The following is a 24,263-nucleotide window of genomic DNA, read 5'->3' on the forward strand; positions in this document are numbered from 1 at the left end:
AACCAGGAGAGACCAAGAAGAACATCAAGGAGAAAAGGGTAATAGTGTCAAAGGCTGCAGAGATGTTAAGAGGGATGAAGAATAAGATCATTTCTATAAGATATGGCAATAAAGATATAATCAGTGACTGGAGAGTGATAGTTCAGTTGAATGCTGAAGTCAAAAAGCAAAAAACAGGACTCAGAAACATGCTGGGAGCTAAGATGGCAGAGTTAGGGATACTCAGCTCACACAAACTCTACAAATACACAAAAATAGAAAACAAAACACCTCAAAACAGGAAAACAGGAGGGATATGCTTCACTGGGCTGTGAGGATAGAGGATCCCAGAGACTATGGTAATGGGGGAACCAACACAACAGAGACAAGCTCTACCTCAGTCAAATGGCCTAACCCAAGGAAACAGCAGACTGAAAGCAACACATCAGCCCTACTACTTCCACTTGAGGCAATGAACAGCAGAGTAGGAAATAGCTCAACACAGGAGACAACATGGAAACCAAAAGCAGGGGAACTGGAAGGCAGCAGGACAAACAGCTGTAAATCTTCCCATAAAAAGGCATTCAGACCACCACCTCAAAGTGCCCACTGAGGGATCCAAAAACAACATGGACCAGGCTGGACCTGACTTAGGTGTCTCCTTGCTATAGGCTATGAAATTTGAATTTAGAGCTTCCCGATTCCAGATTCAATGTCTATAAAAGTGTCAGCTCACTAGAAAGAGCTATTGAGAAGTGGCTTGATTTAGAGCAGCTAATCTCAGAAACATGCTAGCTGTGAGATCACAGGAAATCATTGAAACTCTTGATTTCCCCTAGACTAATATTCTACAACCTACTTTGACAATGCACTCTTAGGAATAAAAAAATTTTGTTCATTTACAAATTGTGTGCATGTACTACTGAACTAACAATTTACATTATAAAACAAAAAATAGACATTAAAATGAGATAAAAGTGAAGTAAAATATTTCTTAATGGTACCAATACCTTTTTGCTCTCACCAAAATATTAATTTTAAAAATCTTTAAATATTGATTGTAGCATATTTGCTCTGTTCTGAATAGTTTACTGTCCTGCATTTGCTTCTTCGAATTTCTACTATGTCCCATATTGGCTGTTTGAAAATTCAATGTGCCTTTCCTAAATTTTAATAATTCACAAATTAAACCACTGTTTCTTTTTAAAATTTGCTTTTAACTACATCATAATCAAACAGGATGATTTCAGAGAGACCTGGAAGGACCTACATGAACTGATGTGACATGAAATAAGAACTGGGAGAACATTATATATAGTGGGATGATCAAGTGTGACAAACCCTGCTACTACTAGTGATACAATGATCCAGGACAATTCTGAGGAACTTATGAAAAGGAATGCTCTCCACATCTAGAGAAAAAACTGTTGGAGTAGACATGAGGATGAAAGCATATGTTTTATCACATGTTTATTTGGGTACATGGTTTGGGGTTTTAGTTTTAGAAGATTACTCACTTACAAAAATGAATAATATGGAAATAGGTTTTGAGAGATAATACATGTATGACCCAGTGGAATTGCTTGACAACTCTGGAAGGGAGGAAGAAGAGGGGAGGGAGACAACACGTATGATGTAACTTTGTAAAACTTATATGTAAATTTGTTACTGGAATAAAAGAAAGATAAAATTAAAAATATCTATCATCATCATTAGTGTTTTGACTATAACTATAATGAACAAAAATTTAAAAAGTCTTCCATATAAGCAAGGGCAGGTAAAAGGATGCCATGAAGAACATTTTTGAGATAGCTCAGGATATTGTCTAAGATGATGTCTTCTATTATGTTAGAGATAGAGATGGGATGGTTTGCATATTTTGTGCATATTTGAAATGTCATAAAGAATAGTGCCCTCCAAAAGTATTATGCAATGTTCATATGGAAATATTATTTTGGCTCTGTGAAATTCAATGTTTTAAATCATAATACTTTTTATGAAAAGGTGAGTTTTACATATGAGAGACAGTGAGAGAGAGGGGGTGGAGAGAGGGAGAGAGAGAGAGAAAGAGAGAAAGAGAGAGAGAGAGAGAGAGAGAGAGAGAGAGAGAGAGAGAGAGAGAGAGAGAGAGAGAGACAGAAAGAGAGAGAGTTGTGTGGTACAGATGGCAAGTACTAAAGGGGTTGAAGATGAACAAGATCAGTGTGGGCTGGCCATGAATAAGGCTCCATGGACAAGGTAGACAATAGACAATAAGCAGAATATGGGTTAGCTAGTCAACTCAATCTTGTTTAAGCAAAAAGGCACAAGCAATAAATAAATAAATAAAAGCAACAAGTAAGAAACAGGAAGGAATATCATGTTTGATTTTAATCCTATAACTGGCACCACTTCAATTACCACCTTCTCACTGACCATAGTAAAAACAACCTAGGATTCTGAGTCCAAGAACACTGGGAAAAGAAAATAGGAAGTTCTTACCATCAAAGTTCTTGGCATTGAAAAATGATTCAACATCAGAAACCAATATGTTTTTATTAATAGAAATGACACTAAAAAGGATGCATTGCCTTATTTATGTACCTGAAAGACTATGAGACAATGAAATCTGGCACGACTCAGTGTTGTCTCTCTCATCATAGTGAATGGTGTAAAATGTGGGTCTATATCTGGATTCTACCAAACTACTTTCTAGTTGTACCAGCAATTTTTACCAAACAGTGATTCCTTATTCCAAGAGCCTGGGTCTATACTTTTGTCAAATACCAAGTTATCATAGTCTTCTACTACTGTTTGTTGTATGTTTGTCCTATTCACTGATTTATGTTTACATTTCTTAGCCACCACCAGATAGTTTTGATAATTATTGCTTTATAATACAATTTCAAAACCTGTATTGCTATAACTCCTTTCATCACATTTTTCATTAATTCTTTTTATATTCTTGATGTTTTGTTCTTCCCAAATGAATTTTGTTATTATTTTTTCTAGTTCAATAGGATTTGGGGGGAGATATTTGATTGGTTAGTGTTGAATAAATAGATTAGCTTAGGTCTGATTGTAATTTTAATTATATTGGTACTGTCCATCATCAGTCCTCCATTTATTTAGATCTCACTATTGGCATAAAAGTGTATTATAATTATGTTTGTGTAGTCTCTGGGTTTGTTTTGGAAGGTATACTCCCAGGTAGTGATTATCTATCCATAGTTACTTTAAATGGAGTATCTCTTTCTACCTATCTCTTTCTACCTCTTATTGCAGAACATTGTTAAAATACATATAAAAATGCTGATGTTTTGTGTAGGTTTATTTTATATCTTGCTATTTTGCTAAAATTATTGATAGTTTCAACTAACTTTTTGTTTAAATCTCTAGGATTTCCCACATGTACCATAATATCATCTGCAAAGAGAAATAATTCCTTTTCACATATTGCCCATTCTGATTTCTTTGGTTTCTTTTTCTTCTCTTACTATTGCTAGCATTTCTAAAACCACATTAAATAAAAGCACTCCTGATTTTCTTGGGAAGACTTTTAGCTTATTCTGGTTACAAAAAATATTTGCTAATGATTTTAGGTAGATTATATAATTTTAAGAAAAACTCAATTTATATTTATACTTTCCAATGTTTTTTTAAATAGGAATAAGTATATTTCATCAAAGGTTTTTTAAGCATCTGTTGATATAATCATATGATTTTTATTACTTTTGTTATTAATATAATCAATTATATTGATATTTTTCTTATATTAAACCATCCCTGAATTCCTGACATAAATCCTATTTGGACACAATATATATAATCTTTGTGATAAATTGTTGTAGCTGTCTATCTAGTAGTTTATTTAAGATTTTTGCATCCATATTCATTAATGAAATTGGTTTATCATTTTCTTTGTTTTTATACTTCCTGGTTGAGGTATCAGTACCATATTTGTTTACCTATTATTTCAAATAATTTATTTAATATTGGAATCAATTCATCTTTAAATGTTTGGTAGAATTCACTAATGAATCCATCTGATTCCGAAGCCTTTTTTTTGGAAGTTCATTTATGTACAACTTGTTCAATTTTTTTTCTAAAATAGATTAATTCCATGGCTTAGAAAGCATCAATATTCTTCAAAAGTCTTGCCTTAACACTTACCATACTATGGAGGCAATTATGAATCCCTGAGGGTTGTGGCACTGGAACAAAAGTTCTATGGGGTGTGACCAAGCTGGAAATATTTGTTTTGTAAAGAGTATGGCCCTGGTAACAGATTGTGTCTATTGCCTAAAGACCAATCTAGCAAAATATGGTCCCTCTAATATATGTTCACTGAGAACCAGATGGGTTAAAGTGAACAAATTAAATGCTAATAAGAACATGGAGAAACAGGCTTAATATTATATTGCTGGAGCTGCTGTGATTTTTTTTATTAGAAAACAAGATGGAAATACACATTGAGAGTAAAGTGGTTCATGCTCATTAACCCAGGGAGCCCATTACTAGGATTAGACCCTAAGGGCATTATTGAGAGGATGAAGAGCTGTGTATGTATAAAAATATTTATGGAAGATTTGTTTGTTATGATGAAATAACTAGAAATAACAAATTCATGAATGGGAAAAATAGCTAAATATATTGTGATATTCGAAAAAATAAAATGGGTTTATTTAGATATTTCCTCCTCTGATAGTCTAGGCATTTTATATTTTCATCAGTATTCTTCCATTTCACTTACATTGTTAAATTCATTGGCATATATTTGAATAAAATAGTTCCTAATTATTGCTTTAATTTTACCTTCATTGGTGGTATAGTCACTCTTCATTGTTAATGCTAATGATTTGTTTTTTCTTCTCTCTTTTAAAAATCATATTAACCAATGGTTTATGTATTTTGTTGATTTCTTTTTCATAAAAACAACTCCTAGATTTATTTATTAAATGTAATGGTTTTCTTACATTCAGTTTATTGCTCTTGCCTTTAACTTTTAGGATTTATAATCTCTGTTTTATTAATAAGGGATTTAGAAATATAAATTTTCTTCTAATTTCTGCTTTTACTGTGTCCAACAGGTTTTGTTATACTATCTCATTATCATTCTCTTTCATGAAATTATTTATGATGACATGTTCTGTAACCTACTCATTCTTTGAGATTGTTGTTTAGTCTCCAATTAATTTTTACTTTGTGTTTCCATGGCCCATTATTATATACAATGTTGATTGCATTATAGTCTGAAAAGGATGCATTTAATATTTCTACTTTTAACTATAATGTTCTTGAGTTCCAATATATGAGCAATTTTTGTAAAGGTATTATTTACCACACAGAATTTTTTATTTAATTCTCTCCAGGTATCTATCATATTTAACTTATCTAAGATTCTATTCATCTCCTTCACTTTTTTATTTACTTTTTGTTTAGATTTACATATTTCTAATTGGGTAAGATTGAAGTCCTCCCACAATTGTTATGTAACTAGAGTTAACAACAATGTTCCCATACATTTTTATTTTGGTGTTTCTTAATGGTAGTAACTGATAGATTTTTTTTTCTACTTGACTCTCTAGTTCTAGAACTTCCAGGTAATTTCCTTAATGATTTCTTGGAATATGATATCTGAACTTTTTTTAATCATACATTTCTGGGAGCCTAACAGTTCTTATGTTGTCTCTCCTTGATCTATTTTCCAGGTTAGTTGCTTTTGTAAGATTTTTCATATTTTCTTCTATTATCTCATTCTTCTAATTTTGTTTTGTTATTTGTTGTTGCCTTAAGACACCATTAGCCTTCTATTGTCCTTTTGTCCTCTTGTCCAATTCTAATTCTTAATGAATTATTTTCTTCTATGAGTTTTTGGATCTCTTTCTAATTGGATTATCTTCCTTTTGTAATTTTCTTGATTTTCTTCTATTACTCTTATTCTAGCTTTTCCTCAACCTCTCTCATTTCCTTTTTGAAATCTTTTTAACTTTTTCCAAAAGCTCTTTTTGGGTTTCTGACTATTTGATATTTTTCTTTGTTGTTTTAGAAGTAGTTATTTTAACTTCCAACCTCCAAATTTGAGTCTGGGTCTTCTCTGTTCCTGTAATAGTTATCTTTAATTGGGTTCTTTCTCTTTGACCTACTTATTTTTTCCTCAAATTTTAGGTGCCTAACCAATAAACTTAATAGTTAATTTTATGCTTGAGTCAAGCTCTGTTCTCAGGGTGTGTGTGTGGGAGGGGGGGAGGTGAGGTAATGCCTCAGGGTTCAGGATTTTTTGTGTTTGTTATTTATTGAGCCCCACTTAGTTCTTCTAGTCTCTATAATCAGGGGCCAGCTATAGTTCTTGTTCCCCCAGACTCAAATCTCAGTCTATGATTGACCCTAGATTCTCTTCCACTGCAAGCATATAGGTCACCTCCCTCTTGGAATGGCAGTCAAAGACTCCATTCCCTTGTGCATGACCATAGCCAGCAGGGCCCCAGCCCCTCAGCAACCTCACTCAGCACTGTATATTCCCTATTCACTCCTACTTTCTCAAAACCACATCCTGGGACAGAATCTGTGTCTAGTAAGTGCAACTAGAACCCTGAAATCCTTCTGTGTTCAACAGTCAACCCCCAGCTATGGTTGAATGTGGATTTTTGGAGCTAGTCCACACAGCTGCTCCTGGATCTTGCTGCCTGTTGACTGCATTGGAATCTGCCATTTAGATATAGATAAAGAAGAAAAGATGAGACTTCCCACCTATACCCCAGGACTTGCCACTTGTTGCTTCCTTGTTTGGTCCAGTGTGCTTACACAACCAGGTGACACTGACACCAAGGAGGTCAGAGACTCCTCTTCCAAGTTATCCCTGGTTGCTCTGCTTCACTCCCAACTTTTCTATTTTTGATGCATTTAGCATTCATTCTGTCTAGTTTTGTCTGATTATAGTGGATTTTGGAGAATGTGGCAGTCTGATGCCCTACTCCCATCTTCCCACTATTGTATACATCAGAAAGAGGGTATTGCTTTACTTTTCTGTTTGGATGCCTAATGTTTAACATAATACCTGACAACATAGTGAGTTCTTCATAAATATTTATTGTTTATTCATTTGTTTGTAAGAGGAGATGAGAAAAGATGGCAGTCAATGGTGAGGGAGGCATAATGAGTGAAAATGCTGAGGCAGGAATGAGCATGTATTTGGGAAGTACAGTGAATCATGGTTGGTATTTACTGTACTTCCTAAATACATGGTCATTCCCAAATAGATGAGTTGGGAAACTAGTTTGGATAGGCAAAATATAGTGGGACCATGGTCTAATTGAAGTATTGAGCAAAGGAGGTCTTTATAGGATTGACAATAAGAGCACATTGTCAATTATTTATCTCAAAAATAATATGATAAAATGAATATTTTAGGAAGATTAATCTGGCAGGATGCATTGAAAGGGAGAGACAATGAGCAAATAGATCTTCTACATACAATTGTAATAACTAAGGCAAGAAATGAAAACGCCTTGGACCAGAATGTCAGAAATGGAAGTAGAGGACAAACTGTCTAGACTGACTCAAGTTGACCAGACTCAGCCAAGGCAGGAAATCTGGACCATGGCTCCTGAGAGAGGTCATATGGGACCTTGGCATCTGATAATGATTATATCTCAGAAGTATGGGTAAAAGGTAAAGATTGCAGTACAGAAAGGCATTGTGTCCAGATGTCATAAAAGCTTATGTGAAAGATTGTTGGGTAGCCCTTTGTAAGAACTTGTCAAAAGTTGAGAAAAGGGATTGAGAGAGTGAAAAGGTCTAGAGAAGGATGATCTGAGGACAAGTGACCTGAGGTGACATGGATCAGATGGGAGTGTAGGAAGTCATTCAGATAGTTATCAGATGAGCAGATAAAAGGCAAAGAAATTGTGGTACCATAGTCCAAATACTTGCAAACTTGCTGAAGATAGCAAATTGTATTAAGTAGAACTTTTTTTTTAATTTGAAAAATTGTATTTAATTAATTGATTTAGAATATGTTTCCATGGTTACATGAATCATGTTCTTTCCTTCCCCTCCTCCCACCTCACTCCTGTAGCCAATGAGCAATTCCACTGGATTTTACATGTCATTGATCAAGACCTATTTTCAAATTATTAATATTTACACTAGAGTGATCATTCATTTAGAGTCTATACCCCCAACCATATTCCCATCGATCCATGTGATCAATCAGTTGGTTTTTTTTTTTTCGTGTTCTGAGTAGAACTTCTGTATTAATCAGAGCTCTTTAATTACATGTTTGCATTACCTTGCCCTTCCTGTAGAAGACTCTACTTCTCAAAGATTCTCTAAATAAGATACCTTTAGCTTCCTTAGTTCAGAAGAATCATGAGTTGGAAAATAGAAGAATGTTTCAGGGGCAATGAATGAGTCAATTAATGAGCACCTATTAAACACCTCCTATGTGAATTAAAAGGCAGAATAGTATAATGGATAGGGCCCTGGAGTTGGGAGTAAGCAAGAACTTAGTTTAAAATCTTATCTCAGACACTTACTAGCTGTGTGAATGTGGGTAAGTCTTCTGACTTCTACGTGCCTCAATTTCCTATAAAATGAGAGGGTCAGAATTCTGGTTCTAAACCTCTGGTCAGTTATCATCAGGTGCTAGGAAAACAAAGCTATGACATGAAAAACCTTATGGATTCTATGGCTATACCCTATTTCTGCCACTCAGAGTAACAATTTCATGGAACAAAATAATGAATGAATGGATGAATGAATGAATAAATAATGAGTAATAATTTGTAAGGAGTCCATACAACAATCCTTCCCTTTTCCAATGAGTTTCACTTTCTGGCCCATTCAAGTCCACTTTAGTAGACTATCTGAAGGAGTCCCTTAATTCAAATGAGAAAAGCCCCAGCAACTGCTAGAGAATCAGCCCCTAATATTCTAATGTTTTGCCTTTATTCAAGAGATATTTAAGCTCTTTAGCCTGCTAGCATTACCCTGGCTGGGGCTTGAACTTGAAGTTTTTAAGGAGGTAACCCCTCACCTTCTAAAGAGAAGGTAAAAGGCCTAGAGGAATGTCTTTCTATTTTCCAGGTTATCAGGGGAATGAAATATTCCTTGAAATAATGGAAAACATTTCAAAAGGTAAACAAAAGAAGAAGTGAGTCTTTATATTAAGAAGTTAGGGGAAAGCATATTACCAAGACAAAAAGAAAAAAAGAAGAAGAGTCCCCACACCTTTGAAACAAAATTGTACAGAGATATGTTGGAGTCATCTCTTGGTAGTTCAAAGAGTTGGTTGCTAAATTCTCAGTATATGCATTTACACTTTAAAAGTCAACAAATGCTACAAATCAGGGCTTCATTTATTACTTTGTTGATTGTCTAGACTTGAAAAAGTCATGGGTAAAATGATGATGATGCACATTACACTTAACAGTGGGTCCTGTGTACATATTTTCCCTTCTAGAGAGCTGCTGGTTAAATATTTATCAACACAGCGAGGTTATTCCCATGAAAACTAAAACTAGACCCTTAAAGAAGCAGCTTCATGCACTCCAAGGAATGATGATATGGATACATAGGTGCTACTAAAAGAATGATACTGAGTATTGCTGAGAGGGCAATGGGGAGACCAGTCAAGTCTAAGCCACTCATCATGGGTAGCAAAGGCAGAGAGGGCAGGAATATACAAATTCCCATGTAGCCGCAGAACACCTGAGGTAGCAAAGTGGCAGAGTGGGGATGAGCCCAGAAGAACAAATTTAAAATCCCTAATTAAATACAAAATTGGAAATCCTGAAGATCAAGGGATAGATTAATAAAATTAAAAGTAAGAAAACCATTGAACTAAATAAGATTAGGAGTTGGTTTATGAAAAAATAAATAAAATAGATAAACCTCTGATTAACTTGGTTTAAAAAAGAAGGAAAAACTAGATTATCAGTATCAAAAATTTTTTAAAAATATGAAATCACAACCAGTAAAGAAAAAGTTAAAGCAAATATTGGGAGTTATTTTCCACAACTGCTATCAATAAATCTGACTGACTAAGTGAAATAGATGAATATTTACAAAAATACAAACTACCTAACTTAACAAAAGAGGAAATAGAATACTTAACACCATCACAGAAAGAGAAATTGAACAATACATCAAAGAATGCCCTAAGAAAAGGCCCGAAGGCCAGAAGGATTCACAAGTGAATTTTACCAAACATGCAAAGAAAACTATCTCCAATACTACATAAACTGGAAAAATGGAGGAAGAAGAAATCCTTCCCAATTTTTTATGATATAAATATGGTACTGATACCTAAATCAAGAAGAGCTAAAACAGAGAAAGAAATGTATAGACCACCTTCCCTGATGAAGATTGATGCAAAAATTTTAAATAAAATACTAGCAAGGAAATTACAATATTATATCACAAGGATCATACTCCATGGTCAGCTGTATTATTAGGAATGCAGGAATAGTTCAATATTGGGAAAAATATAAACAGAATTGACCATATTGATAACAAAGCCAATAGAAACCATAAAATTATTTCAATAGAGGCAGGAAAAGCTTTTTACAAAATGCAATACTTATTCTTTATTAAAAACATTAAATTATTGGAATAAATGGAGCTTTCCTTAAAGTCATAAATAGCATCTATCTAAGGCCATCAGCATGCATTATCTTTAATGGGCTTCAGTATTATCACTGGCAGCTTTGTAGAAGAAGACTTACCCAGGAGAACACAGGTAGCCAGTATTAGAGTTGGGATTTGGTTAAATACTAAAGACAATTAAGGATAAAAACCACTATTGGTTGCACATCATAAGGTTAAACAAAAGTAATTCATGTTGAAGAAAGAAAAATAGGATGTTCACATTTGCTTTCACCCATTAGAAACTATGGGGAAATGGTCTATTTATTTATACTTTCTATTTTTTTATTTCCCTTCCTTCTTTCTCCCTTTTGAGAGCAATTCCCACAGCTGCCCTGTTTCTTCCCTCCCACCTTCTTTAGAATGGCTGCAGTCCTTTCTTCATCCCATCTCCTTTTGACAACTCAATAAGTTAAAGTTTAATCTTTAATTTAAAGTATTTTTCCTACTCCAAGGAGACCAACCCTATGGCCTCCTCCCCATCTAGTTCAGGGTGAAAATTGAATTTCAAACCTCATAAACTAATTTTTGGACATTCAAATGAATTTTAAAAAATCTAGGACTTTCTGTTTCAAGAAACTACACTACCACCAATTAGATTGCTTTTTCACTCATACAAAGTTCTTGGGTGATTTTGTTGTGTTTCAATGCCCTTTAGTAAATAGAGGTTTGGCCATCTCATTCATAGGAAAGAAGCTAAATCCTTGTAAATGACCTTTGACTAAGGAATCCTTTCCTTTTCTAGTGTTTGAATTTATTCCTCATTTTCCAAGAGCTAAGGTTTGTTTTTGTTTTTGGGTGGGGAAGATAAGGGACTAGCATTATCTACTCATCCATTTGAATAGAACCTATGTTATAAAATTTGAAGTAAGTTTTTAAAATGACTTTGTTGGTGCAGCTAGGTGGCTCAGTGAATTGAGAGCTAGACCTAGAGACAGGAGATCCTGGGTTCAAATTTGGTCTCAGATACTTCCTAGCTGTGTGTGACCCCGGGTAAGCCACTTAACCCCTACCCTTTACCACTGTTCTGCCTTAGATTCAATACCTAGTAAAGATTCCAAGTTGGAAGGTAAGGGTTTTAAAAAAAAGTTATTACATTTTCTACTTCTATATGATCTTTAGAGAAACAGTCTAAAAGAACTAAAATGTTCTCTTTTTTAAAAGGAAATTTCATAAAATCTATATATACATATATAATTTCAGAGAACTAAGGATTATAAAAATATTGTTAGTAAAGCTCCTCTCTGGAGAAAACTTGTTATTACTGAATGGCCCAATGTGTAAGTTTCCCAGTTATAGAATGCCCTCATGTGGCAAGTGAATGACTTGATGTAGTAAAGGAAAAGCTTTGATATCTAGGATCATGCTTCCCAAACTGTTGTGGCTAGAAAGCACTGTATATTCACAGCACTCATAAATTTAAGTCTGGAGGGGGGGAGGGAGAAAATTGGTTTGCTTCAGTTTTTCTTCAAATAACTTTCTTTTATAAGGATAAGGACTAGCCTGTGACTTCAGTAATCTAATTAACTCCCAGATGAAGAAAGTCTCTCCACCAGTGCAGATCACTACTTCCTGTGAAAGGTATTAGACAGTTGCCTAAAACATGGAGAGGTTAACTGATTTGCTTTGGGTCACACATGTCAGATGTATAATTTGAATAGAAGTCTTTTGGTTTCCAAAGCCACTATTCATTATACCTTGTTACCTGTCTCAATGAACAAATTGAAGGAATTATTGTGGACAGAGTAGATGTGTTTGATCTTATAGGATAGAAACTAGATCTATGACTTTGTTAAAATAGGGAATTTCCATATAAAGAAACCCTTTCCACTAATACAGAAGCTTTAAAGCTAGAATACATGAACTTTTAAAAAAATATTTTGATAGCTATTTCACTATAATTGTTCATTATAATTCCCTTGCAATCATATATTTTATCGTATGCATTTAAATATATGATCCTGAGAAGGGTCCTAAGGGCTTCACTACAGTGCAAAAAGGGTCCATGATACAAAGAAGCTCAAGAACAACTCTTTTAGAATTTCTTAGAACACTGAGTTCTTAAATTATTCACCCAGGGTGACACTGCCAATATTTTTCAGAAGTGGGATTTGAAAGCAGTTCTTCCAAGTTTCAAAGTCTGCTTTCTGTCCACTACACCACATCGCCTCTGTAGAATTCATAGAAACTCATAGTTGGCAGAGATGTCCAAAGCCATTATCTATGTCCAGAGGGTACACCTCTCTTTTACAACATCTTCAGCTCTCTCCTTTAGCCTTCACTTGTATAGTTTTTTTTACATTATTTTATTTGGTCATTTTCATACATTATTCACTGGAAACAAAGATTATTTTCTTTTCCACTTGTATAGTTTTAATGAGAGGGAACCTCCTGTCTGCTGTTGATATTTGGATAGATGCTATTGATAGGAATATCTTACTGACAATGATTCTTTGAGACTTTGAGACCCATTGTTTCTAGTACCAACCTAACCTCTGAAGCCAAGCAGAACAAGTCTAACTTATCTTTCACATGACAGTCCTTCAAATATTCAAAAATAATATAATATCCTATTTTAGGTCTTCTATGGGTACAGTCTCAAAGACTTATACCCTTATGGTAAACATCTGTAAAGTTTCATTAGTTCAGAAATATTGTTCTAGAGCAGAAGTCTCCAAAGTAAGTTGTGCAGTGGACCGTTGTCCATTGGGGGTGTAGAAAGAAAATATTAGAATTTCTATTTACATATATTTTTATCTAAAAACAAGAACTACGGCAAATTTACACTGGCATCAGAATTAGGTGTATATGTAAAATGGTCAGATTTTATATACTATATTCAATGTTTCTTGAAAGAAGTGTAGGAGTTCCATTATGTCAAAGGGTTGACAATGGCATCCTTACTCACTCTTTGTTTTCAGCATATTTTGGCATATTGTAATTTCTGCGTACTTGGTTAAGTCAATTTGGGGGGTTATTTTGGGTAGTTGTAACAAAACTAACAAACTGGACAGTTGACTTAAAAATGTTTCTGCAATAAAACCATTGATTGGTGATGATTTTATTAGTTTGAGCACATACAAATGATAATTTAGCAGAATCAACATTTCTTTCCCCATTAGTTCTTCATAAGCCACATTATAAGGTAAAAATAAGGGTGATATAAATGGATCTGATACAAAGCCAAACAAAAACTCGAAAATATTGACACATAGAATGATACCTGCTTTGGTTAACAATGAACTTCTTACCAAGTGTATCTTCTCCCTCCTGATATAAACTAATAAGAGTAAATAATAATAAGAGAGTAAATAAGAGTAAATAATAATAAGGGAATAAAGCCATCATGATTATCAAGGCATTTAAAAACTAAGCTTTTCTTGCCAAAAACAAAACAAAATAAAACAATGTATGCCTCCCACAACTTGGAAAGAGAATCTTCTAACCTAATTAAAAGTTTTCCAAACTAAGATATTCAGTGGATTTTGAATGTTTATTAAATGTATAAAATTCAAGAACAATGGATTGATGTATGGAAGGTGGGAGTTTACTAGCCAAATTTCAACAATAACCTTAGTATAACTGACAAATGGGATTGAAAAATTTAGTATTTTGATTTTGTAAGGGCTGCCGTTGATCATTCCCTCCATTCGGATTTATGTATCTCCATGAAGTCTCATTTTCAGTCATGGAAGACATTAAAATCAAGTGTCAAAAGAAATGGAATTCAGTATCAGCCCACTGACTTGCCTAGTCATGAAATGTTGGATAAGGATGTTAAAAAATAATAGAGTATTTCAATCATGTTGCTCTTACTAAAATATCAGCTAGGTGGCACAGTCCATCAAGTGCTGAACTTGGAGTTAGGGAGATGAATCCAAATAGTGTTTTAGTTTTCCTTTCACTACTGCTTTTATTAATGATGATAATAATTTTATTGAGATTGCTAGATCAGTCAGCATGCCCATCCATTTTCTTTTTACCATTCATTCTTTTTTAGTACTTGAAATCAGACTATTCAAGAAGCTAGAATAGGTACATGGAATTTCCAAACAGTAGCTCTTGATAGAGAAAACCTCATCTTCAGGAGCAAAATTGCAGAGTGGATAGAAAATCTTTATGGTCAAGTACTCTGATATGCCATGAATATGCCAGTTGGCAACTAGATGGTGGAGGAGTAGCTAGGGCACTGGGCTTGGAGTCACAAAGACCTACGTTCAAATCTGGCCTCAGATAACTTCCTGGCTGTGTCACACTAGGCAAGATATTTAACATATTTGCCTCCATTTCTTCAACTATAAAATGGAGATAATAACATATAAAATAACACCTACCTCAAGGATTGTTATAAGGATTAAATGAGAGAACAGTTAATTACATTTATAAAAAAAACACAGCATAATACCTGGTGAATTTTATTGTTTCTGAGTTGTTTTAGTCATGTTTCAGTTTTTGTAACCCCTTGTGGGGTTTTCGTGGCAGAATTTTGGATTGGTTTGCCATTTCCTTCTCCAGTTCATTTTACAGGTGAGGAAACTGAGGCAAACAGGGTTAAGTTATTTGCCCAGGGTCACACAGCTAGTGTCTGTATTTGAATGCATAAAAATGAGTACAGTGTCGTACCCACTATACCACCTAATTGTCCTCCTATCACATAGTAGGTGCTATATAAATGTTAGCTATTATGACTCATCAATATTCATGCAATATTTTATTGATTTCTTTGAAATTTTGATATTTCATTGATATTTCAGATATAAGGGAACTTCTTTTACCAATTTGGCCAGCACTTTTGATTCAACTTAATACTCTCAGAGAAATGCTTTAAAGCACTGAGAAGTAGCATTCCCCATTCACATAATATGTCTAGGGGTAGGTAAGTGACTCAATAAGAAGAGTACTGGGCCTGGAGTCACAAAGACCTGAGTTTAAATTCAGCCTCAGACACACACTAGTTGTGTGACCCTGGACATGTCACTTTACCCATTTGCCACAGTTTTCTCATCTGTAAAAATGAGCTGGAGAAGAAAATGGAAAGTCCCTCCAGTGCCAATGCCAGGAAAATCACATTGGAGACACAAAGAGTAGGACATGACTGAACAACCATAAACATGTAATGTGTAGGCTTTTCTTTTATCATTGCATAAAGTATGAATTGAAATTCAATGGAATAAACCCTTAAGATTTCAAATTATTTCAACACAACTGATTCCAGTATGCAAAAGCTTTTTCTATAGGGTTTTTATTGATAAACTTGGGAAAGAAGGTATAGATCAGGGAGTCTTAACCTCACTTTTTATCATGAACCCCATTGGTAATTTGGTGAAATCTATGGACCCCTTCTCAAAACCATATTTGTAAGTAATTGAAAGAAGCTCTAAAATTTGTTTAATTTATTCTGATATAATTGACATTCTTTGTAATCTTACCTATTTTGTTTTATGCCTTTTAAAACATTATAAGCATGACTAGCACTTTCCATCACTTTAAGATTTGTAAAGTGATTTACAATGATCTCATTTTATCTTTACAAATATAACATTAAAGTAAATATCAATATAAGAACACCTGACAAAGAAGTAACCTTAGACTTATAACAATGCCTTTATTAAGAGGCATTAAGATTATTTCAGTGTCTCACTCTTGTCAAAAACTATAACCAGCCATAGAAATAACCTAGAAGTCATAGAACATTGATAAAATTAATTATAAGTGTGAAACAATTAATGAAAGATCCCCCAATAAAGTCCCATTCAAAGGCTTCATTGTGATGTAGAAGTGAATCTTCATTCTCAAAGGCTATGCCAACAGAGTGAAGACTACAAGGATGGACCAAGAATCTATGGTCTTACTGCTAATGTTTTCCATCTGCGATTACCTTCCATTTACTCTCTATACATTTTATGAATATAGTTGTTAGCATGTTGTCTTTCCCACTGGAATATGAGTGCTTTGAGAGCAAGGACCACATTGGGAATTTTTGCCCTTTGTTTTTATATCTCTAGCCCTTGACATAGTGCCTGGCACAAAGTAAGTCTTTGATATATGCTTAGTGGACTCACTGGCTAACTAATTATAAAGATACTGACCCAAATGCTAAAGTTTGGGGGTTACAGATATCCATACAAAAGAGAGTACTAACTAAAATTATGTCAAATAGTCCACAAAACATAGATTTCTCTGGAAGTCCTGGAAATGGTCAAGGGAAAGGGTGGAATTAAGTTGAGGTGAAATTTAAGGAAAATGGAAGAAAGAGCTGGTCCTTTGACTCCACATTCATCACTTTGCCTATTGGAGCACATTTTCACTAGTATTCTCTGTTGTTTTAATTTATAAAATTAAACAAATGAGCCATAATGTCTGGCCTCTCGGGATACATATTAGTTTCTAGCCCCATCATTCACCCTCGCCCAAACTCCCATATTCAAAGTTAAAACTATTTTTTGACTCTTCACTTTCTCTTTAGAGGATTTGAAGACTTCTTGAGTACATATCCTTCCAACTCTCTTATATTTCCTTTTGCTCCAATGCTATATAACCCTTTTGTTAATCTATATTACCACTAACCTGAAACTATGGCAAAATCCTCTTTATGTATTTTCCTGTTGCCACTCCCCTTCAATGTATCCTTTAAGCCGCTGCCAGAATAACTTCATCATAGGAAAACATGATTTATAGCCGAAAGGAATCTTGGCATTCATTTCAGGGGTTCTTGAGCTGGACCTCCTTAACCCATAGACTCCCCCCCCCACACTCCAATGACTTGCGAATAAATTTTAAGGGTTCATGAGCCTGGATGGGGAAAAAATACATCTTTATTCAAATATAATTGATATCCTTTGTAATCTTGCCTATTTTGTGCACTTAAATGTTATTCTGAGAACAATAATAGCTTGCATTTATAGAACACTTTTAGAATTTGCAAAATGCTTTGTAAATATTATCTCATCTTATCCTTATAACAATCCTGGAAGGGAAGTGCTATTATTATTGCAATTTTGTAGAAGAAAAACTAAGGCAGCCAGAGGTTAAAAGACTTGCTCAGAGATCATCCAGATAGTGTCTGAAGCTGAAGATTTTCCTGAATCCAGATCCAGTTTTAGCCTACTACTGAAAAGGGATATTCACCAAGTAGCCACACAGGGATCCTTAAGCTTCACTAGCCTGCCAAAGGGGGCCATGACACACAAAAAAGGATAAGAGCCCCTGATCTAATATAATTATTTTATTTTACAGATGAGGAAAATGAGATCTAGAGAAGAGAAATGCATTAATGCTCAAGGTTATACAGTTAATGAGTAACAGAACCTTTTGGTACCAAATCTTGGGATCTCTCCAGCTGCATGGTCCTTTGTTTTGTAATTCTATAGTGCACTTTTTTTGACCTATGATTTCACCCATGCACAGACCTCTGCCAATACAAATTGGCACCTTCTCTTTTTTTTAATTTTCTGACAGGTTTTAGTCAGTTATTTATGGTAGTGAGAGGTTATGACTTGCCAGTATATGGAAAGGTAAGACTTGAACCCATAGCTTCCTCCTGTTCAGATGGCTTGAATAAGGAGTGTACTTCTAATATAATATTGCCTGTTAAAGGTATCTGAGTTAGATCAGAATCTCCATGAGGTCATGACTTGGCATATATGCCATCTGAGCTTCTATCTCCCTCAGGGACTAACCTAGCACCTGATGTAAGTGCTTAATAAATGTTTATTGAATGAATGAATATTTAAAAAGTGCTTAGATCACAGAATCATGTTCAGTGTTGAAATCTCCCTAATAGACCAACTAGCCCAATTCCCTTCATTTTACAGATGAGGAAACTGAGACCTAGGGAACTTCCTCAAGGTCACACTCCAGGTTCACTGAATTCTAGAGCCAAGGAGGATTATGTAAGGGATGATGATGATGATGGTTTTCCGTAAATCTTGTGTTTGTGTACCCAGGACCTGCGACTGTCCACAAGGTCCCTGGAAAAGAGCAACTAATAGAGCCACCCCTCTGGGGCACTGTTCTCTGTAGTCACATACCCTAACCAGCCTCCCCTAATCATTTGGGAACTCCAGTGGTTTTGTTCCAGGTTGGTTCCTTCCAGATACCTGGCCCAAGCCCGAAGTCCAGAATTCCAACTACAACAGCAGCCTGGATCTGCCACCCTTTTCGTTGCTCTCTTTTTTGCTACTGGATTCTAGGGCCAGGCCAGCTGGACAGCGCTTTGACAGCTATGAGCCAGAGTAGCTCAGAATACTCCTGGTTAAAAGCCCCAGAGCCGGGCCCCGCCTTCTGAGCTTTGTGATTGGCTACTGGAGTGGATTGGAAGGGTGGCTGGATGGATACTTGGGTGGGTGGGTAATTGAAGGGAGGAGGGAAGGAGTGAGGGGGTGGTGTGGGGTGTGTGAACCTTCCGCGAGAGAGCGGTTCTCTCTGCTGCGCTCGGGCTAGCGTCCACCGGGCCCAGTAGAGGGAGGAGGAGGAAAGAAGAGATTGGAAAGGAGGAGCAGGGAGAGAAGTGCTCGTTTGTGCGTGTGAACCTGCGGGTTACCGGTGTCCAGCCAGAAGGAAGCCAGGAGCTGGGGCACAGACCTGTCTGGCCGCTCGCCCCTCCGATTTGGGGGGAGCACAGGAGGGCGGTGGTAGTGCGTGTGTGGAGCCCGGGGGCCGAGCGTTGAAAGGTGTTGGAGGCATTGGCAGCGGCCGCGGCAGGAGCGGCTGCAGCCGGGAGGCCGGCTTGGCCCCCAGCTTCTTCCTGACCCCGGCATCCCTCCTCCGCAAGCTCATCTTCTCCTCCTCCTTGTCCTCCAGCCCGAGCGCCCCTTACTCGCTGAGCCCGGCCCAGGAGCGCTAGAGATAAGGGACGGGAGGGGGCTGCACGAGACAAAGGGGGCGCGGGGAAGCAGCTGGCGATGGCTTCCCTGAGCCTGGGGGGGTTGAGCGTGAACCGTGGAGGCGGCGGCAGCAGCAGCTGCAAGAAGAGCCTAAACGCCCGCAATGCTGCAGTGGAGAGGAGGAACCTGATCACAGTGTGCAGGTAAAGAAAGCTCAGGGCCGATTGGGAGCGGGGTGAGGAGGAAGCAAAGAAGAAGCTGGGCAGGGGCAGGGGTGGGCGAGGGAGCACTGGCTGCAGGTGAAGCCTCCCCGGGATTTCTCTCCCTCCTCCTCCTCCTCCTGCTCCCTGGAGCCCCTCGGAGGGAGGGTACGGAGCATCCCTCTGCAGGGACCAGACGGGAGGAGCCGGTGGCTTCATTTGCCGATTGGCAGGTCCCCTGGTGCTGGCTTTTCTTACTCCAGCTGCTCACGCCGCCTGCTCCCTTTCTCTTTCCTTTCCTTTCTCCCCTCCCCCTATGAAGCTGCGTTACCTGCTGCCTCCTCTTGGCCCACCTTCTCCCGCCCCACCTCAGCGCTGGCCAGGTGAAAGGGAGGCCTGATTTCCAGGGAGGAAGAAAATTCAGCCTCCTAGTCATCTTTCTTCCTCTTGGCCTGCAGCTCAGTGTTCCCCCCCCCCACCCCCCATCTTCCTTCCTGGGAGCCAAGAGAGAAGGTCACAACCATAGAATGGTCCAGAGTGCGTTCTTAGGGGACACCCTTCCAGCCTTCTTTAGGGCCTGAGACACCCTTACCTTCTCCTGGCCTGAATTTCTGGGAGGGGAATGGATAATGAGGGACATATTCCAGGCTGTTAGGACCAGGAGGAACACTCAGGCCCTAAAATTTCACGACCTGTTGTAGCTGTACATCCAGGGGTGCAGCTTCGATTTAAGAGGTCCTCCTGAGCTGGAGCAAAGGACCACTTTGGGTGCAGTTATTCCATAGGAAAGGTGGGCAGTGGCAAATAACGGAATGACATTCCAATCAATTTTCCTTAACTGGCTTTTAAGAAAGTAACAGAGTGATGGGTTTAATCAGAAACCTTTGAGCATGATTTATAGTGGGGAAGGGCATATGGGGTGTTTGGAAAATCTGAACACTGGGAGTATGGGAGACCTTGGACAAATCCATTTACCTCTCTCTACCTCCAGCCTTCCTCCCTCTGTCATGCAGACCGGGTGGTGCTGTGGGTAGAGTGCTGGATTTGAAGTCAGGAAGACCTAAATTCCAATTTTGCCTCAAACATTTGCTAGCTGTGTGGCCCTGGGCAAGTTACTTTCTCTTCTTGAAATCCAGAGTTTCCTGAAGTGGGTAATGACAGAAGAGGAGTGCTGGAGGTAGCATATGTCCAGATAAGCATCTGTCTTAATTCTATTTAGCTCTAAACTAGGCAGAGCTTTCTTGTGGTGGCTTTTAGTTTTAAAGGTTCCTGTGGGGACCAGCTGGGTGACTCAGTAGATTGAGAGTCAGGCCCAAAGATGGGAGGTCCTGGGTTCAAATTTGGCCTTAGACACTTCCTATCTGTGTGATCCTTGGCAAGTCACTTAACCCCCACTGCCTAGCTCTTACTGCTCTTCTGCCTTCTAACTGGCACACAGTATTGATTTTAATATCCGAATTCAAATGCTACCTCTGACAAAATACTGATTGGGAGCCCCTGAGGAAATTTCCTAACCTCTGTGCCTCCAGTCTGAGACCTTCCAAGTCTATTAGAAAGCAAACTAGGTGGTACAGTGCATAGAGTTCTGGACTTGGAATCAGGAAGATCTGAGCTCCAATCTTGCTTCAGACACTGGGCAAGTCTTACCCTCTCAGTCTCAGTTTCTTATTTATAAAACAAGGATAATAGCTCTACCTCATAGAGTTGTTGTAAGAATGAAAAAAACCTGTAAAACACTGTAGAGCTCTATATAAATGCTATTATTATTATTATTATTATTATTATTATTATTTGCAAAGCAGCAGTCAAACTGAATTGTTAGAGGAAACTTCCTCACTAGGATTTCCCTACATCAGTGAAACCATAATCTGATTTCCTTCCCTCCACACCCCCCAAAAAGACCAAAGTTCATCAGTGTCTCTTTAATTTGCATAGGAAAAAAGTATTTGGTTATTTAAAAATATTTTTTATAAAATCATATAAAATGGTTGTTTGTTTTATAGATAATCCTGCCGGTGTATTATTTGCTGGTAGTAGGCAGAAAATATTGTATCTCCTTTGTCTACCAATTGAGTAATTCATTCTATGTACCCTCTAGGAGATTGCATGTTCTCTTATCTTATGTTTTGTTTCCTAAAATGAATAATTTTTTTAACCAGACAGTCATGATTATCTTTTATACTGGCCTTTGAGTGACTATGGGATTTTGTTAGTGAAGATTCTCCTTCAGCTCCGATAGATTTGGCTATGGGATTTGGAATCACCTCTGACCTTGGATATCTGATATTGGATAAGTCACTTGATCTTAATTTTCTCATCTTTAACACAAGAGGGTTTGTAGCACAGGATCTCTAAAAGATAACTCCAGCTTGAATAGTCTATGATTTGGTGACAGTGTGGGTAGAGTGGAGGATTTGGAATTCCTGATCTGAATCGATGGATCTGAATTTAAATCCTTTTTCAGCTACTCCTTACTCTTACACATTTGGACAAGTTAACACTCTGTTTTCTCATAAGTGAAATGAAGAAGCTGGACTAGATGATCTCTAAGAACTCTGCCAGATTTAAAGTCCAGGCCTGGAGCAGTTAGTATCACAGTTGGGAGGACATGGGATCAAATCTAACCTAAGCCACTTTCTAACTGTTTGATCCTGGGCGAGTTACTTAATCCCAGTTGCCTAACCCTTACTGATCTTCTGCCTTAGAATAAGTAGACAGAAGGTAAGGGTTTTTTAAATAAAAATAAATAATAATAAAGTTTATGATCCTTCTCATTGTGGTTAATTCCTTTTCATGAAGCCAATTTGTTAGTCACAAAAGTATGGACCAATGGAGAGTGATTTAAAATCTTTCTCATCCTGAGTTGCATGAACATGTTCTTTTAAATATATTTTGATCACTGTACTTCAGAATGATTTGTTACTTTTATAATCTTCACATCTTTCTGCATTCAAAACATATCCATGCATATGGGTATATATTTTATATGTATATGTTGTTTAATTTAATGTCTTTGTAGTAGACCCTTTATAAATGAGTTTTGAATTGAGTTGAGTTTGTGTGTTACATTGATTATTGATTGGGGGCAAACTTGCCAAAATTTTTCTCTCATCCCCCTTAAATAGAACATGGTTGATGGTATATATGAAATGTCTTTAAGTTCCACATACAGAAATTAAAACCATTTCCCAAATGTCCTCATAGGTCCTGAGCAAGTTCCAGAGAGCCATTTAGGGCCATTTAAAAAGTATCTGGACCATTAGTTCTTGATTTAAGTGGAGCAGAATAAACAAAGCAAGGATTTTGTTTGGGCTTCTTGCCTTTTAAAGTTCCATTGTCAGATCCTAAAACTCTTAAGGGTCTTTCCTAATGACTTCTCTGTTCTATTAAAAGGTGACTCCATTGATTTGAGAGGCAGATGATGATAGAAAGAGGTATGGAATAGGAGACCTGGGTCCAAGATCCAGTTCTGTCATTGATGATCTCTGTGACCTCTGGCCAAGTCATTTAAACTTTCTGGACCTCAATTTCTTTGTTTGTAAAATGAACATAATTATAGCAACTACTTCACAGGGTTGTTGTGAGGATCCAGTGAGATAATATAGGTTAAGCAATTGGCAAACCTTAAAGGTATGTATGTGTATTTTAAAAATATATGCATGCTTATATATGAAGGCATATATTATATGTATATATAACATGTATATTACCTATGTGCATATATACAAATATGTGTGTATTAGCTGCTATTATTCTGTAGATAAATAAAACAGAGGGCATATTTAAAAGAACATCAAGTGCCCCTTCAGTCCCTAGCATTATTTTACATAATAGGTACTTAATACATATTTATTGAATGAAATATGATCTTAACAAGACACTTTACTGATTCCTTTTCCATCTTTATGATCTCTCTCTCTGTATATATTGACTAATTTCTCTTCTGAATTCTCGTTCTCCATTGCCAACTGGCTACTAGACATTTATTTCTGCCTTTACGCCAATATTTCCAAAGTGTTCCCCCTCAAACCATCCTAACTTCTAACTAGATTCCTAACTTTCTAATTTCTTTTGAGGATACTCCCACTCCCAATGACTTGGGTTGACAACCTTCATCTTTTTTTTTGCACCAAGCTGTTCCTGATCCACTAATGCCCTTCATCACAAAAGACCCTACATTCACCTACTTTGTATATGCTCTTTGCATGCCTTTATATTATATGTTATATCTATTTATCTAAATATTTGTTGTTTTCTCCATTAGAATTTAAGCTCATTGCAAATCGGGACTGTTTCATTCATTGCAAGAACCTAGCACAGTGCCTGATATATAGGAGGCACCTAATACATACTTGTCAGTTGAATGATTTATTCCCTCCTCCATCTAAGCAGTTACCAAATACTGTTGATCCTGCCCTTACATACTTTTAGTATCTATTCTTTTCTTTTCCCTTACAGAGCTCTGATCCCTTCTCACCTGGTTGATAGCAAAAACTTCTTAAATTACTCCAGGATTTCTCCATTCCATTCTATTATCTACTAAATCATTCTCCCAAATACCCAGATCTGATCTTGCCATTCTTCTTATATAAACCTTAGGGTGACTCCATATGACCCTTAAGGGTTAAATATA

General features: G+C 36.8%; 2 protein-coding genes across 11 annotated transcripts in view; one reads left to right on the forward strand and one right to left on the reverse strand.

Annotated features, from left to right (window-relative positions):
- The window catches only part of LOC100027288 (ATP-dependent translocase ABCB1), a 226,852-nt gene that overhangs the window by 146,610 nt on the left and 55,979 nt on the right, over positions 1 to 24,263 (reverse strand). The gene's annotated exons all lie outside the window — the stretch shown is intronic.
- Positions 18,658 to 24,263, forward strand: part of RUNDC3B (RUN domain containing 3B) — a 117,717-nt gene continuing 112,111 nt past the window's right edge. For 2 of the 7 annotated variants that reach the window (XM_056800163.1, XM_056800164.1), the window contains exon 1: positions 18,960 to 19,633. In XM_056800163.1, the coding sequence (XP_056656141.1) occupies positions 19,509 to 19,633 (125 nt within the window). In that variant the 5' untranslated portion in view covers positions 18,960 to 19,508. Of the gene's footprint in view, positions 19,634 to 24,263 lie in introns of all 7 variants that reach the window. The other 5 variants (XM_001368492.4, XM_003342092.4, XM_001368530.4 and 2 more) reach the window with 5 other exon arrangements.

The sequence above is a fragment of the Monodelphis domestica genome, chromosome 5 (assembly GCF_027887165.1).
Source record: "Monodelphis domestica isolate mMonDom1 chromosome 5, mMonDom1.pri, whole genome shotgun sequence".
Lineage (NCBI taxonomy): Eukaryota > Metazoa > Chordata > Mammalia > Didelphimorphia > Didelphidae > Monodelphis > Monodelphis domestica.